At 43.2% G+C, this 18,546-nt stretch overlaps 1 protein-coding gene across 3 annotated transcripts in view; it reads right to left on the minus strand.

Moving 5' to 3' along the window:
- The window catches only part of SLC1A2 (solute carrier family 1 member 2), a 129,506-nt gene that overhangs the window by 15,138 nt on the left and 95,822 nt on the right, over positions 1–18,546 (minus strand). For 2 of the 3 annotated variants that reach the window (XM_056527869.1, XM_056527871.1), the window contains exons 7-10: positions 15,180–15,413; positions 8,389–8,583; positions 7,769–7,903; positions 6,991–7,216 (exon numbers count right to left, since the gene is read on the minus strand). In XM_056527869.1, coding sequence (XP_056383844.1) covers positions 6,991–7,216; positions 7,769–7,903; positions 8,389–8,583; positions 15,180–15,413 — 790 coding nt within the window. Of the gene's footprint in view, positions 1–4,284; positions 4,356–6,990; positions 7,217–7,768; positions 7,904–8,388; positions 8,584–15,179; positions 15,414–18,546 lie in introns of all 3 variants that reach the window. The other variant, XM_056527870.1, reaches the window with a different exon arrangement.

Here is an 18,546-nt window from a genome sequence, read left to right on the forward strand (position 1 = left end):
TGCCATTTTTGATGTTCTAGGCCTGTTGGTACCAGCTCTTCCTGGCACCCGTGTGGTGTTGGGTATCGAGGTAATAATTGGGGGTTAGCACTAGCTTTTTTGGGGGCTAACGCTAAGCCCAGCTTAGTAATGGATTCCGTCTATTAGACAGCTTCCACTACTAAGCCTGTTCAGAAAACTAAAAAAATAAAACACAACACATTTAAAAAAAAATTGTTCCAAAACACACTTCCCCACAAGTAGTCCTTTGCATTCACGGAACTGAAATAAAAATAGATTAGTATATTTAGGGGAAAAGGTGGTAAAAAAAATTAAATAAATACATATATATTGCAGGAGAGGAGAAAGGGTGGTGTTACAAAGTGGTGTTGTGAAGTCATTTCTTGGTTTTCGCTTATGTGTGCCAAATTTATTTATTAAAATGATAAATGTGTCACACGTAAGAAACACTTACACCATGGAAAACAGTGTACGTTAGTCGTGTGTTCCCGTATCTCCGTATCTCCCATAGAGATATATGGAGGGGGCGAGTGGGCAACAGGTTCGGGTTGTGGTGACAGTAATCCAGCACCAAGCGGAGATCACTATATGCAGACTACAGGGGTGTCTGGACGGAGATCGATCAAACACTTATTCCCCCTGTTGATAGAGGATACTGAGGGAGATTTATCAAAAACCTGTCCAGAGGAAAAGTTGCTGAGTTGCCCATAGCAACTGAGTTCAGTTTCTTTCCTTGAAAATGAAAAAGCGATCTGACTGGTTGCTATGGGCAACTCAGCAACATTTCCCCTGGACAGGTTTTGATATATCTCCACCTATATGCCTAAGAACGGAGTACCCCTTAAATTGTACTATTTAAAGGCAATGTTCACCTAGAAATAATTTACCTTTACACAGAATTAGTATACATGAAAAGTTGAGAAATTTTGTAAGTACATTACACATCTTGTACTGATCCTGAGTTATATCCCGTGTTATACCTCAGAGCTGTACTCACTATTCTGCTGGTGGAGTCACTGTGTACATACTTTACATTACTTATCCTGTATTGATCCTGAGTTGTATTATACCCCAGAGCTCTACTCACTATTCTGCTGGTGAGGTCACTGTGTACATACATTACATTACTTATCCTGTACTGATCCTGAGTTATATCCTGTATTATACTCCAGAGCTGTACTCACTATTCTGCTGGGGAGGTCACTGTGTACATACATTACATTACTTATCCTGTACTGATCCTGAGTTATATCCTGTATTATACTCCAGAGCTGTACTCACTATTCTGCTGGTGAGGTCACTATGTACATACATTACATTACTTATCCTGTACTGATCCTGAGTTACATCCTTTATTATACTCCAGAGCTGCAGTCACTATTCTGCTGGTGAGGTCACTGTGTACATACATTACATTACTTATATTATACTGATCCTGAGTTATATTCTGTATATGCTGCATTCACTATATACTGTATTTATATGCTGACTCCTCCAGCAGAATAGTGAGTACAGCTCTGGAGTATAATACAGGATATAACTCAGGATCAGTACAGGCTAAGTAATGTATGTACACAGTGACCTCACCAGCAGAATAGTGAGTACAGCTCTGGAGTATAATACAGAATATAACTCATGATCAGTACAGGATAAGTAATGTATGTACACAGTAACCTCACCAGCAGAATAGTGAGTACAGCTCTGGAGTATAATACAGGATAAGTAATGTAATGTATGTACACAGTGACCTCACCAGCAGAATAGTGAGTACAGCTCTGGAGTATAATACAGGATATAACTCAGGATCAGTACAGGATAAGTAATGTAATGTAATGTACACAGTGACCTCACCAGCAGAATAGTGAGTACAGCTCTGGAGTATACTACATGATATAACTCAGGATCAGTGTAGGATTAATAATACAATGTATTTACAAAGTTTCTCAACTCTATATAAAGTGAACATACACTTGAAATAATTTGTTCTGCTTTGTTCCAGATCGTTGAACGGACCATCTCACCAACTAACGTTTCCCAACATCTTATTACTACATCATCTAGTCCTAATGAAGACATCCCCCATTGGAGCACATGTATGCTCTAGAGGGGGCTGAGCATCGCTATGAGCATCACACCACGCCCCCTCAATGCAAGTCTATGGGAGGGGGCGTGACATACGTCACGCCCCCTCCCATAGACTCGCATTGAGGAGGTGTGATGGGGGCAGTGGAGTACCCCTTTAAGAGATCATCACCCAAAGCTTCCTGAAATGCCCTGATATGTCTGTTCCAGGAAAAAGTAATTAAATTCCTCATTGAATAACAATTCTGGAGCATCAATTCCTAGAATGTTATGCTGTTCTTTTGTAATTCCTCCTGGAAATATAGGCATAAATTGACAACTGGGCGTAATCTTTCCCCTTACCAAAGGGGCGTGTTTCTACACAGTCTGTTGCTTTTCAATCCCAAAAATTATATATGGGCAAAAACGTCTGAAAAACAAAAAACACTCAATAAACTGCATAAAAATAAATAAAAGGCTTCAGACATGTCCCAAATAGCAATAAAACCCCCAATATAGACCCCAATATTGTTGGCAACATCCCACTGACCAGGGTAATAGTAAAATCCCAGTTGTCAATTTATGCAAATATTCCCAGGAGGGATAGTGAGAAACGTCACAAACTTTGCAAGAAATAAAAATGGTCAAGAATTGTTCTTTTTTATGTGAGATGGAAGAATTTTCTTAAAAAACGGAATTTACGTTACCGTACCGACCTTACCATTCAAAACTTTAGACATACCTCTATTACGTCTCGAAAGTCTTTTTTTTTTTTATGACAGCTACATTCTGTTTTTCTAATCCTGAATAACTTCTTTTAAGAGGACCTATGGGCACCTGTGTCATTAAATAGCTTAGGGTGACCTGATATTTTGGGTGACCTCTTTACAGTTTCTTGATACGCCCTCCTGTTCCCGAGATATGAGGGTTTATAGTGTCACAATTCAATTAATAGTCAGATGGGCGTGAACTTATAAAAAAAAATGGGAGTGACTATCAAATTATGGGCAGGGATTATACAATCAGGGGGTGTGAATGTTTTACATTAAGGGGTGTGTATCCCTAATACACACCCCTTGGCAGTATAATCCCACCCTTCACCCATTATTTAAATTAAGTGCACGCCCATTTATGAACTGAATAGTCATAATATAAATCCTCATATCTCGGAGGACGTATCAAGAAACTGTAAAAAGGTAAGTGATCGGGGTACCCTAAGCTTTTTAAGGATAGTAACAGCTCATTACTTTAAAGGGGTATTCCAAAAATATCTTATCCCCTATTGAAAGGATAGGGGATAAAATGTCTGATAATGTCTGATAACTGCAGACGCAGCTACGCATAGAATGCGGGCTGCTGCAGGGAGATCGCGGGGGGTTCCGAAACGGGGATGTGATGTCACGCCACGCCCCCTCCATTCATGTCTATGGGAGGGGGCGTTGCGGCTGTTACGCCCCCTCCCATAGAAATGAATGGAGCGGGTGTGGCATGACGTCACGTCCCAGTCTCGGAAGCCCGGCGGTTTCTGAAACTGCAGACGCAGCTATGCATAGAATGCGGGCTGCTGCAGGGAGATCGCGGGTGGTCCTAGTGGCGGGCCCCCCGCGATCAGACATTTAATCCCCTATCCTTTCGATAGGAGATAAGATGTTTTTGCTCGGAATACCCCTTTATGTCTTAATGGAATATACATGAACTATGGGCAATGATTTTTTAGTTTTTTGGGGGCTGTTGGTCAATTTTATCAGTAGTTCGACTATAATGTTTATTTTTTTGTTTTGTTTTGTCTTTTTATTATTTTATTTACTTCATTTATTCTAGAAAATTCCATTTCAAATGGGTCGCCAGTCACGGCCTTCATCTTTTAGCCACAGCAGAAGAGATTCAAAAAGCATCTGGAGGACCCAACATGTTCTAAATAACAGGGACAGCCCATTCCCTTCCATGACACAACAGTGTAATGCTTACTCTGACCTGTGGTGGTGCTGCAGGGAAACTAAACACCATCAGCTAGGTTTCCCATAGGTCACAGCAGGGGAACAATCTATGAAGTTATCATCAGGGGACTCTACTAGAAGAGAAGGGGTCGTCCAAAGTGGTGATTTTGCGTTTGTGGCCAGAAATCCAAACATTGTAGAATATTTTGTTTGCTTATAGACATCACTATGCGACTATTCACTATTATGCACTACATCTATCCTTAAGAGCGTATCCGTGCCTTACCTTACATACTAAGGTCCCCGCAGTGAACACAACACCTACAGACAGGACTGGTATTCGACTCGGTGGAAAGACTGGATACATGAGAGCATTGGAACATGGAAACATGACAAAATGCACCGACATTTCAACACGAATAATAAAAACATCCCTCCCGTCCGTAAGAGGAAAGGATAAGCATGCATTACAAAAAAAAGATACAAAGTACCAATGATGATTATACAAAAAAAAATATATATATACAAAAAAATTATAATAACCATGCAAATGTAGCCATTCTACCCCAAATATAGCACAGAAATACCGGACAGAATGTATTGGTGACCAGCGTGAGGATTTGGGGAAAATCTATTGGCTACGCAAAATGGAAGCTGCCATATTGTGCACCAATTATTGGAGGAAATAGCGAAATTTCCTTAATCTGAAACAATGGAAAATGGCGGCTTCTATTATAATTCCACTGTAAATCCTATGTATATATATATATATATATATATATGATTGTTGGCATCTCATTAACCTCTTTGCCTTCAGAAAGGTTGGCATTACACTGTCACTGTTAACAGGTGACAAACCCCTCGACCAGCAAAAAAGGCACAAAATTATAATAATAACATTATAATACAAAATGCAAGTTACTGGATGGTTAGTTATACGCTACTGTGTATCATGGAAAAAAGCCTTAATACGGCACCCATAGTGCCCTACTGTGCCTACACATCGGGCCCATAGGGCCCTACTGGTCCTACTGTGCCTTCATATGGAAGTATAGAGAGTTTTTATTTCACTGCATTCATACAGGAAAAAAAAATGCCCCATGTTGAATCCACAATTAAAGATATTTAATGAAAAGAAAGAAATAAAAAATGTGATTGGGTATAATATTTTAACTAACACTAATAAAATATTTCAATTGGATAATTAAAGGAGTATTCTGGCCAAAGACATCTTATCCCCTATCCAAAGATGTCTGATCATGGGGGGGCCTGTCGCTGGGACTGCTGCTCCAGTCTCGGAAACCTCTTTGTTTCCGGGACTGGAGACGTGAAGTCACACCACGCTCCCTCATGATGTCATGCCACGCCCCCTTCATTCATGTCTATGGGAGGGGGCGTGATGGCTGTCACGCCCCCTCCCATAGACATGAATGATGGGGGCGTGGCGTGACGTCACGTCTCCAGTCCCGGAAACAAAGAGGTTTCCGAGACTGGAGCAACAGCCCGGCATAGAATGCGGGTGCTGCACGGAAATCGCGGGGGGGTCCCCTGAGACATCCTATCCCCTAGCCATTGTATAGGGGATAAGATGTCTTTGGCCGGAATACCCCTTTAAGTAAATTTTATAAATAGATCAATAAAAAAATAATAATAATGAAAATTAAGTAAGTTTTTTAAGTTTTTAAAACAAATGTAAAAAAATATATATAATAATAAGAATAATAATAGTAAAAACATAATAATAAAAAAATTTGGTCATGTCTAAACATGAACAAATGGGGTTTTCTGTTTTGTTTTTTTTATGTTATATGCGGTATAAGTGCTAAGTAAAGGGGTGTCCACTGTTTGGGATCTTCATCTTAAAGTTAGAGTTGAGAGGGGCCACAAAGAGCTTCTCTTGCTCTGGAGGACCAGTCCTTTCCTGCATTATACAGACAATACATCGGCACCAGAATACATTGTGCACCAGAATTGGAAAAAAATAACATTTTACTGAGAAAACCCTGAAAAGGGGGCGTGGTCGTCAAAAAGGGGGCATGTCACTGACATTTTCACAAAAACCCAACTTATTTACTAAGGTTTCCACAGAAAATGTGGTGGATTTGAGCTGCAGATCAGAGCATGTGTAAAAAAAAAGCAAAATGTAGGGAAACCTTAGTAAATACCGTGGGAAATTTTTTTTAGGAAATTTAATCCCACAAAGAAAACTCCACTCTTAGTAAATCAGGGCGATTGACTTGACTAAGGCCTATGTAATGCCTCATTCCTCCTGAGGTGGCACTGGTCGCAGCGAGTCCTTGCGGGTAGAGAGCTGGTGATCAGCTTCAGTTCAGATTGAGCACCATATGTATACAGTCCCAGTCCACACCACTTTTTGGAAATAAATTTTGATAATCTCCACAAAGGGGTCCACGGCCTGTAAGTCACACACAGTATGACTGATTTCCACCACTTTTCTATACTAAAAGAGATAGTGAGCTACAGCAGTTTCAACCTGCTATAGCTGGTGTTCCTCCGGCACTGTGTTGAGGAAATTCCATCCCGGCGTTCTGGTATTAGTGGATATTCCCCACCGGGGACGTGCACAGGTTGACTAGAAAGGGTCTTGAGCCTCTGCCCTCTTGATGTTCCTCCTAAAGGTAACCTGGGCAGTCTGGCATCATTATGTGGGCATTTATATAAATATTTATCGAAAGTCCCCTTTTTTTTAAGTTTAGCCCCTGCCCCCCAAAATGTCTGTGCACATCCCTGTTCCCCACCATGTCCTGCTCACTTTTCCATGATACACTGTAGTAGAAAGGGAGAACACTCGCTTTTAGTAACTTTCTACCAAGCTACAATGTGAGGATGGGGGCCACTATATTAGGGGTGACTTGGCCTGTTTTAATTGCAGTAGGATTAAAACATACAACAGCGACACCGGGCATGCAGATGCAACCCTGTAGCATGCAGTCTATATACAGGTCTCGATATCCATAAAGGTGAACGGTACCTTGCAGTCGTCGACTACAACAGAATTGTGCGCTGCGTAAATGCATTGGTTTGAGTTGTTCTCCCTGTGGTTTTTCATGTCATCGTAGATGGATTGAGTCTTGGTCATTTCTAGCTCCTGTGCGTGCTGCTTATCCAGAGCGTCCAGCTCTGCCTTGGATAGATGGTAGACTATGCCGGCACCGAAGGAATCACCCACCACGTTGACGGAAGTCCTCATACGGTCCCTTATATTGAGCAGATACAAGAGTTATCGGGATGGAGGAAGAGAAATAATGGCCTTGTTTCCTGTAATAACCTATGATTTTATTAATTGAGATTAGAAAAATAAAAGCTGAGATAATCAAAAATACAAAATTAATGTTGGCTTTGGCCTACCTCATCCATACCACCCTAGAAAAGTCTACACTGATCACTGGATGAGGCCATAGTGCCCAACTAATCTACCATGGACAATATGGGGTGGCTGTCTATTGTTGATAGAGTGGCTTTTTTCTTCAAGGCCTCATTGGCAACCATTTTAGTCACCTTTAGGAGCCCTGATATGGGGTTGCTGACAATTTGAGAGTCTGTCCAACGTTGAACAATACATGCCAATATTTTAACCTTTCAAAAGTCCACCTCACTGAGCAGACCATCCTGCTCTAGACCAGATTTTCCTTTGACAGGCTTTCAATTCCCATATGTCCTGCATATATTGGACCACCTCTCTAGAATACTATTTTTTCACTGACATCTTGGGTGGAGATCATAAAGAGGTTTCACTGTCCACTACTTACAGAAGCCAGTCCACAGCGACCAGTAGACTGATGTCCTGGGTGGGTAGCCCCACAGCCGTCAAGATCAGAAGCATGGTAACCAGGCCTGCACTGGGTATACTGGCTGCTCCAACGCTGGCCAAAGTGGCTGTCAAGCTGGAAAACAAAAAAAACACAAGCTAAAAAAATGAACACAAAGAATTATAACCCCCCCCAAAGCAGATCTTTTGGAGCTTGCAAAGTCCCAAAACTAAATATTGGGTCTCTGCCCCACCAATAAAAGGACCTCAATATAGAATCTAGCGTACATTCAGAGAGGAAAGAGACTCAGCAGTTCATGAAGAATACAGTCAAGAAAAGGTCCCAAACCATTCAACCACTTTTAGGGAGAAGCCAGGGGGGGACCCACATCCCCCCAGATATAGTAGAAAGCCATTGTCCTACAATGGGATTTTCTCCACTAATGAACCCCATCTAATACTACAGATAGAATCAGATTGGCGGGCAGCTACAGGGAAAACAAAAAAGAGGGACAGGGTCAGATGTCACGATTGGTCCACACTCTAACCGTAAGAGAGTCATTCAGGTGCCAGACCCAACCCAATAGAGTATCTACTTAAATTTGATCCCAGACTACTCACCTCACCGTTACAATCTGTCCTCCATCCAGTACCACACCGTTCATCTGAGCAATAAAAATGGCTGCCACAGCTTCGTAGAGAGCAGTTCCGTCCATGTTAATGGTGGCCCCGACAGGGAGCACAAATCGTGTTACTCTTTTGTCGATGCCCAGGTTTTCTTCCAGACAACGGAAGGTGACGGGCAATGTTCCGGCACTGCAACACACAAGAGCAGCTTTGCATTTACAGGCTCCTTGCAATGTTATGAGACAAAAAGAAATATCATCAAAATATGTAGAGGCAGTAGGAACACTATTTTTGTATATTAATACAAAAGAGGTAGGCTTACATCGGAAGACATGCCCCCTACCCATGGAGGGGGCGTGGCCTGACAGCACAATGGGGTGTGGTTGTGACATCACGACCACAGCCTCTGGATCTGAGCGTCCTGAACAAAATGTTCTGAACGCTGGAGCACCAAACTACCCCTTTAAATAAGTCTCCATAATGCACAGGGTCTCTTGACAGGGCCCATTGGGTCTATATACCATCTACTCTTTCCCACTCTTTGACGTTAGGGTATTGTTCTTTTTTTTTTTATTGTTCTTTGAATTTATGTGTTATTTTTGGTTTGTTGGTTATGTTGTTTCCACATTAAGGGGCAACCATCGTCCTTGATAATACTACAGTTCTTTTAGGAGGAGGAACCCTTGAATTTGATCTCTCAAACTACGGTTGAGGCCCCTTTCTCCAGGGGCTCCATAACCGCTCATGGTTCCTTTTGTACGTACGTCCTTGGTAAAAGAACTGCCTCCACCACATAAACAAAGCACATTTTTGTATTCGCTGTATCATCGTGATTGCCATGAGCTAGACTGAAGAGTGACCTTGCTTATAAATAAACCCGCACCTTACTATGCATGGCGCCTCTGGGGATTGCCAGAGCTTCTCCAAGCACATGAAACTGAAGGCTTGCAGTGCAACCATGGGAAACTAAGCTGCAGCTGTTATGAAATGTACTTGAGAATCAAAACCATCGCCAAAAAAAAAATATGTAGTGTAGAACCGGCACAGTGCTGAGACTTGTAGTCCCTCAGGGTAGGTGAGCAGTAGAAGGTAAAAAGACCCCTTTAGAAGAAGCAATGCAGATCCCAGGCAAATACAATGGACGAACAGATGTAAAGTAACACAAATGGGAGCGTATGGAGCGGAGGGTAACACCCTAGCGGGTAGCGGCTTGACTGGGGTTTTAGTGTACTTAAAGGGGTTATCCACTGGCTCCAGAAAGTTAAACAGATTTGTAAATTACTACTATTAAAAAATCTTAATCCTTTCAGTACTTATGAGCTTCTGAAGTTGAGTTGTTCTTTTCTGTCTAAGTGCTCTCTGATGACACGTGTCTCGGGAACCGCCCAGTTTAGAAGCAAATCCCCATAGCAAACCTCTTCTAAACTGGGCGGTTCCCGAGATAGGTGTCATCAGAGAGCACTTAGACAGAAAAGAACAGCATTAACTTCAGAAGCTCATAAGTACTGAAAGGATTAAGATTTTTCAATAGAAGTAATATACAAATCTGTTTAACTTTCTGGAGCCAGTTGATATATAAAAAAAAAGTTTTTTTCCTGAAATACCCCTTTAAAGGGTTAAAATGTTTCACAGACATTTGGGGGTTAAATGGGCTGTTTTCCTACTGGGGTATGCTATTGGGGGGGCACAGTAGCCGGGGGGAGGAGTAACAGGGGTATGTAAGGGCTGGAAGGGGGAGGAGCCGGCTGTGGGAAAGTTAGGTGAAGAAGTACCCCCCACACACCCCTTATGTGTGCGGTTTTTGGTTAGGTCGAGGGTCTATAGGTCCTTGGAGTTGTGTAAGGTTTTAAAAATATTGTTAAGAGTATGGAAATGGTGGAGAGTTGGCCAGTTGTTATGGTACAGCTGGACTGGGCCCCCTGGTGGTGTGTAGGGGCCCCAGGAGTTTTGGATGGAAACAGGCGCATAACCAATTTATGTAGGTTTTATTTAATTTTAATAGTTAAAAAAATTATAAACTACATGCACCAAAATTAGTATGTTTAAAATTGGCATCTTTTGACCCCTGTAACTTTTTTTTTCCGTGTACGGGGGGGGGGGGGGGGGGGTATGAGGGCAAATTTTTTGCGCCGTCATCTTTAGTTTTTATAGGTACCATTTTTGTTTTGATGGGACTTTTTGATCGCATTTTTTTGGTGTAGATTTGTGACTTTTTAACCCACATTTTTTTTTGTGACTTTTTAACTAAAGTCGCAATTAGTAAATCCCTGCCTACAGCGAAGCAAAAAACAGAACTCATGGAAAACAGCTGGATTGTGAGAAATCGCGCAGGCCGGCGTACCACTAAAAGTCGCACAAATATGCACCAAAAATCCAACAAATATACACCAAAATATACACCAAAAATCCGACAAATATACACCAAAAATCCGACAAATATACACCAAAAATCCGACAAATATACACCAAAATATACACCGAAAATCAAGTGTAAATCCCTTGATGAATTCCCCCACAATGGTATGTGTTCCCTGTTGACTTTTTGACATATTTAGAGGGATATTTATTAAAATCTGTCTAGAGGAAAAGTTGCTGAGTTGCCCATAGCAACCAATCAGATCGCTTCTTTCATTTATAACAAGGACTCTGCAAAATGAAAGAAGCGATCTGATTGGTTGCTATGGGCAACTTTTCCTTTGCACACCAATCAGTACAAATTCTCCAGATTAGCGGGATGAAAAAGAAACATTTCTTACAAAAAAACAAAACAAATGTACGGTAAAGTCCCGTGAAAATCGACCATAAAATTTAATTTACTAAATCGGTGTGAAAGGATGGAGCTCCCGTGTTAGACAATCGCCAGGAAGGGAAATAGGTTTCAGCTGCGGTGCTGCCAAAGAAAATAAATGTATGCGAGCTCCCAGCTACCGGCGGAGCGTGTCTTCCGCCCCAGACAGCTGCAGAATATCAGTCTACGCCTCGGATTACTGAGCTAACAATCTCCGAGCCAGAGCTCAGGGTGTGGAGAATGGGATCCGACCTTATAATGTGCTGCTCCACATTATACATAGAACCGATAATATCGACAATAAAGGGTACTCCGCCCATAGACACCTTATCCCCTATCCAAAGGGTAGAGTATAAGATGTCTGATTGCGGGGGACCCCGCCATCTTGGCTGCGGCAGCCCAAACATCCGGTACAACTTCGGTCCATGCTGGGTGACTGGCAGTGGACTGGCTGGAGGCTCGTGACGTCACGGCCACGCCCCCTCAATGGAAGTCTATGGGAGGGGACGTGATGGCCGTCACGCCCCCATCCCATAGACTTGCATTGAGGGGGCGTGACCGTGACGTCACGAGCAGGGCGTGGCCGTGACGTCACGTGTCTCCCGCGCTGAACCCGACGCTCTAAACGAATACAAAAAACAGATACAAAAACTTTTGATATGTTGTAAAGCATGTATAACCAATAGGTTTTGCAATTGCTTTCATTACAAAATTTTCAGTATTTCATAATGAAAAAGCCAGTCAAACAACTGCCCCCTGCTACCTGCTTGGACACATACTAGTTCTGCTGTGTCCATGAGTCATCACCTATGTCATGGACACACTTCCTTGATGGACAGCTGTGAGCGCAGGAAAAATCCTCCCACTGTCAGCTTGTGTCCCGCTACTGTCAGTGAGGACAAGCTGGGAGTTGTAGTTTTGCTAATGCTGGGGGAGATGTGAGCAGACAGTATACTGAGGGAGGGGGCGGAGACCTGCACAGTGAGGCCACACCCCCTCCCTTTGAGAGGAATTCAGACTAGTGAGATAAATTAAAAGTGTAATAAAAAATAAATAAAGGTGTTAGACACAAAAATGAGATGTACATGGTCAGGATTAGGTACTGAGTGATGTATTAAAAAAATATTTTTTTGTTGGATCTGACGTGTACACTTTAAGGACTATGGCGGCATACTAAGTCCCTTCAGCTACATACTGTGTTGTGCTGCCCTATGGTGCCTATGTATAGTATTTTATTACACAGACATTTTCCCATAGAAGAAATTCTTCTATAAGTCTATCCCTGTTATGCCACTTGATGGAGCACGTCATGTATGAAGTCAGAAGCACACAGAGGCACATGGGTACTGTTATGTACTGCTCTGAAACAGGGAACCTGACACATTGTACCTACAGTTCTATGTGTGGGTAAAATGTTATAGAGCAGGAGGAGCTGAGCAGATGATATATACAATACAGTACAATCTGCAGGTAACATGTTATAGAGCAGGAGGAGCTGAGCAGATGATATATACAATACAGTACAATCTGCAGGTAACATGTTATAGAGCAGGAGGAGCTGAGCAGATAATATACAATACAGTATAATCTGCAGGTAACATGTTATAGAGCAGGAGTAGCTGAGCAGATTATATATACAATACAGTACAATCTGCAGGTATCATGTTATAGAGCAGGAGGAGCTGAGCAGATGATATATACAATACAGTACAATCTGCAGGTGTCGTGTTATAGAGCAGGAGGAGCTGAGAAGATGATATATACAATACAGTACAATCTGCAGGTAACATGTTATAGAGCAGGAGGAGCTGAGCAGATGATATATACAGTACAGTACAATCTGCAGGCATCATGTTATAGAGCAGGAGGAGCTGAGCAGATGATATATAAAATACAGTACAATCTGAAGGTAACATGTTATAGAGCAGGATGAGCTGAGCAGATGATATATACAATAGAGTACAATCTGCAGGTATCATGTTATAGAGCAGGAGGAGCTGAGCAGATGATATATACAATACAGTACAATCTGCAAGTATCAGGTTATAGAGCAGGAGGAGCTGAGCAGATGATATATACAATACAGTACAATCTGCAGGTAACATGTTATAGAGCAGGAGCAGCTGAGCAGATGATATATACAATACAGTACAATCTGCAGGTAACATGTTATAGAGCAGGAAGAGCTGAGCAGTTGATATATATAATACAGTACAATCTGCAGGTAACATGTTATAGAGCAGGAGGAGCTGAGCAGATGATATATACAATACAGTACAATCTGCAGGTAACATGTTATAGAGCAGGAAGAGCTGAGCAGTTGATATATATAATACAGTACAATCTGCAGGTAACATGTTATAGAGCAGGAGGAGCCGAGCAGATGATATATACAATACAGTACAATCTGCAGGTAACATGTTATAGCGCAGGAGGAGCTGAGCAGATGATATATAAAATACAGTACAATCTGCAGGTAACATGTTATAGAGCAGGAGGAGCTGAGCAGATGATATATACAATATAGTGCAATCTGCAGGTAACATGTGATAGAGCAGGAGGAGCGGAGCAGATGATATATACAATACAGTACAATCTGCAGGTATCATGTTATAGAGCAGGAGGAGCTGAGCAGATGATATATACAATACAGTACAATCTGCAGGTATCATTTTATAGAGCAGGAGGAGCTGAGCAGATGATATATACAATACAGTACAATCTGCAGGTAACATGTTATAGAGCAGGAGGAGCTGAGCAGATGATATATACAATAGAGTACAATCTCCAGGTATCATGTTATAGAGCAGGAGGAGCTGAGCAGATGATATATACAATACAGCACAATCTGCAGGTAACATGTTATAGAGCAGGAGGAGCTGGGCAGATGATATATACAATACAGTACAATCTGCAGGTAACATGTTATAGAGCAGGAGGAGCTGGGCAGATGATATATACAATACAGTACAGTCTGCAGGTATCATGTTATAGAGCAGGAGGAGCCGAGCAGATGATATATACAATACAGTACAATCTGCAGGTAACATGTTATAGAGCAGGAGGAGCTGAGCAGATGATATATACAATACAGTACAATCTGCAGGTAACATGTTATAGAGCAGGAGGAGCTGAGCAGGTAATATATTGTAGTGTAAATTATTCAGTATATTATTCGTTGCTCTTTCTATGCTTGGGGTCCAGTGGGTGGTCTTACTCTCAGTGATTGACAGCCTTTCTCCTATGATTTTCTATGTAGAAACAGATCTTATCAGAGTTATCAAAACAGACCACCCACTGGACACCAAACTGTAAAAAGGAGTCAATTGGGAAGTTTTATCAGCGACTGGAAAGACTGTCAATCATTAAGTAAGACCACCCACTGGACACCTAACTTTAAAAAGGAGTCAATTGGGAAGTTTTATCAGCGACTGGAAAGACTGTCAATCATTAAGTAAGACCACCCACTGGACACCTAACTTTAAAAAGGAGTCAATTGGGAAGTTTTATCAGCGACTGGCAGGAAAGACTGTCAATCATTGAGTAAGACCACCCACTGGACTCCTAAGCATAGAATAAGTAGAGGTGTAAATGAATGAAATACAGGTTATACTGAAGCTATTACCACAAAACTATATATCAATCTGCTCAGCTCCTCCGCAATAAGCAGAGGCGTCAAGGAACAGATAAACCCACGTTTCTTTAGCATTAGATAGTTTATGATGATAAGTTATACAAAATATTTCAGGTTGATAGAAACCCCTATGGGCCTACTGCATGGTACTGCCCGATACTACCAAAACATTTTGTCGGCTGATTGCCTCTTGTTTGCAGGCCTAAATTGGTCGCATGGCTTCAGTTTCTATGGCCAACAATTCTCGGGCCACACAAAGCATGAATCGATCATTCATGTGGCCCCTCAATAATCCAACCTTGCAAAGTCCCCCTAAATGAGTGCCGATTGGGCACAGGTCAGTCCCTCTAGACGGATCCTTACCTGGAGGCTGTGCCAAGAGCTGTGATCCAGGCCTGGAAGATTCCGGCCAGAAAGGGGAATGGACTTTTCCTGGTGATCGCGAAGTACAGAGTCGGCAAGAAAATAGCTCCATGGATGATGAGGCCAACGATGACGGTGATCATGTACATTCCCAGTTGCCTAGCAACAAGCTCCAGGTCTTTAATGGCGATGATTTTTCCGCAGATCAAACAAGCGATACCAAGGGGAGAATACCTGGAAAAGACCAAAGGGCACAGAGGTGGTGAAATAATGATCATCCAATACACACACTATGTATACTATATGCCATATGGCACTAATTACAATATACTACCACTATAATACTTCCTGCTCATTAGCTGAATAAACCTAAGTGTTCATACTGACAGCTTATAGTTCTTTTATATACAGGCAACTAGCTGAGTACCCGGCGTTGCCCGGTTTTTCCTTCCTAATCCTAGTTGTGGTGGAAAAACAACAAAGGAGGAAACTTTTGACGTCATATCCCATCCTCATATGTTGTTGTCATATCCCAACCCCATATCCCGTCCTCATTTCTCAACCTCATATCCCATCCTCATATCCCGTCATCATATCCTGTCCTCCTATCTCAACCTCATATCCCGACCTCCTATCTCGACCTCCTATCCCGACCTCCTATCTCGACCTCATATCCCGTCCTCATATCCCGACCTCCTATACCATCCTCCTATCTCGACCTCCTATCCTGTACTCATATCCCGACCTCCTATCTCGACCTCATATCCTGACCTCCTATCCCGACCTCATATCCCGTCCTCATATCCCGACCTCCTATCCCATCCTCCTATCTTGACCTCATATCCTGTCCTCATATACCGACCTCCTATTCCGACCTCCTATCTCGACCTCATATCCTGTCCTCATGTCCCGTCCTCATATGCCGACCTCCTATCTTGTCCTCCTATCTCGACCTCATATCCCGACCACATATCTCGACCTCACATCCCGTCCTTATATCCCGACCTCCTATCCCATCCTCCTATCCCATCCTCCTATCTTGACCTCATATCCCGTCCTCATATCCCGACCTCCTATCCCATCCTCCTATCTTGACCTCATATCCTGTCCTCATATACCGACCTCCTATTCCGACCTCCTATCTCAACCTCATTTCCTGTCCTCATATCCCGTCCTCATATGCCGACCTCCTATCTTGTCCTCCTATCCCGATCTCATATCTCGACCTCATATCCCTACCTCATATCCCGTCCTCATATCCCGACCACCAGGAGATGCAGAGTGGAGTTTGTGGAGTAAGGTACTGGAAGTCCCAGATACTTGCATGGGACTTAAAACAAAAGCTCATCTTTTATATAAGTGTGTAGGTAAGGGTTAATTTAACTATCATATTTTTTTATTTGAGTTATAATTAATATGTGTAGCAGGAATTATTGAAATATCTCCAAGCTCTTCAATAGAGGGACAAGGTAGGTGGAGGAAAAAATCCTGTGGGTAGCCCCACCACTGTAGTGGTAATCTATAATGCAGGCCTATCTTAACCACGTCTACACCAGACCAGTTTCCCCGCTTCATGGTCAGAGGCATTTATTTTTCTTTAAAGGGGCACTACACCCCTAGACATCATATCCCCTATCCAGATCGAGGCGGTCCCGCCGCTGCGTTCATTTAGAGCGTCGGGTGTAGCGCCGGAGACTCGTGACATCACGGCAACGCCCCCTCAATGCAAGTCTATGGGAGGGGGTGCGACGTGTCTGGCCACCCATCTCCATCTCCCTATACTACGCTAGATTTTTTTCTGGTCAGCAGTACAGGCCGATGGGTGCATGGTGGCTCACTACAAGGCGGACACAGCTGCCACCCTTATTAAAGAGGTACTCCAGTCCTAAGACATCTTATCCCCTATCTAAAGGATAGGGGATAAGATGTCTGACCGCGGGGGTCCCGCCGCTGGGGACCCCCGCAATCTTACATTCGGCACCCACCTCTTTGAGCTACACGCCGCGTGGCCAGCTCACAAACTGCTGGGTGCCGACCACGGGGCCGGAGTATCGTGACGTCACGACTCCGCCCCTGCTATGCAAGTCTATGGGAGGGGGCGTGACGGCCGTCACGCCCCCTCCCACAGACTTGCATAGCGGGGGCGGGGGGGTGACGTCACACGGGGGCGGAGTTGTGACATCACAATACTCCGGCCCCGTGGTCTGCACCCGGCAGTTTGTGAGCTGGCAGCGCGGCGCGCAGCTCAAAGAGGTGGGTGCCGAATGCAAGATTGCGGAGGTCCCCAGCGTCGGGACCCCCGCGGTCAGACATCTTATCCCCTATCCTTTGGATAGGGGATAAGATGTCTTAGGGCCGGAGTATCCCTTTAATAAAAGCCACATAATTAGCTGTCTCCCTAGGTTGTCCTCAGGGTATTGGAGGCTCAGAAGAACCTGTTTTTACCCTATTTTATCATTGCTCCAACCTCTTGAATCACTTCCCAATTTTACCCTAAAGTGGGCCCTATTTTTTTTTACATGCCCTAGACGTCTGAGTTCAGACCACCATTGGAATTGTTTCTGGTCGGCTTTAGAGGGTCTGAACCTCTTTGGCACCGCCTTGAGATTTCAGTCTCATTTGAATAGTTTAGTTTAGGACAAGGTGAAGGTCAAAGCACAAGGACAAGAGTGATTTGATCTTCTCAGAAGATCACTGTCGGGTGGTTTACTCCTTCCAGCTATAGTCCTGTGGCTCATTTCTTGCGTTTGCAAATTAGGTGCAAATCAACGAACAAACACGAAAGTACCAAACCATGTAGCAATGAGGAACCGGGGTGATTCCAGTAAGAAGAAAGCATGTGGTAATTTGCTTAACTGGGAAGCCATTGTTCTTAAGGAGAGATGAATGAAGCCATGTCAGGCCGCTTCCTCCGAGATCGTGGACGTCGTCCACCTGTAACAGGTCCAGAATTTACGCAGAGACCGCATTGTCTCTTAGAAACTGGGCTTTGTGGCTTTTACGAAGAATTGACAAAAGACCTGCAATAAACAGGAAGCTCGGCTTCTACAGCTGGATAAAATGGTCATTGTTAGCGGGGAAACACGTTGCGAAATAACGTCTGCTCTAGAGCTTGACACATAGTTATGAAAATGACTTTTCCAAGGAGAAAAATATCTAAGCAAAAAGGCATTTTGGCCGAGACATACAGACTCATGTGACAGCAGGGCCGGAAAAATAGGCAACATAGGCAGCCACCTAGAGCGCCCTCTTGATGGGGGCGCCGCTATGCCAGCCAGCATCTGAAGCACCCGCCGCTCATCCAAAGCACCCACCCAGCCAGAACCAGCGTTGCGTGAGGAGGGGGTTTGTTACAGTGTGTCACCCC

Source organism: Hyla sarda, chromosome 6 (genome assembly GCF_029499605.1).
Source record: "Hyla sarda isolate aHylSar1 chromosome 6, aHylSar1.hap1, whole genome shotgun sequence".
In the NCBI taxonomy this organism is placed as follows: domain Eukaryota; kingdom Metazoa; phylum Chordata; class Amphibia; order Anura; family Hylidae; genus Hyla; species Hyla sarda.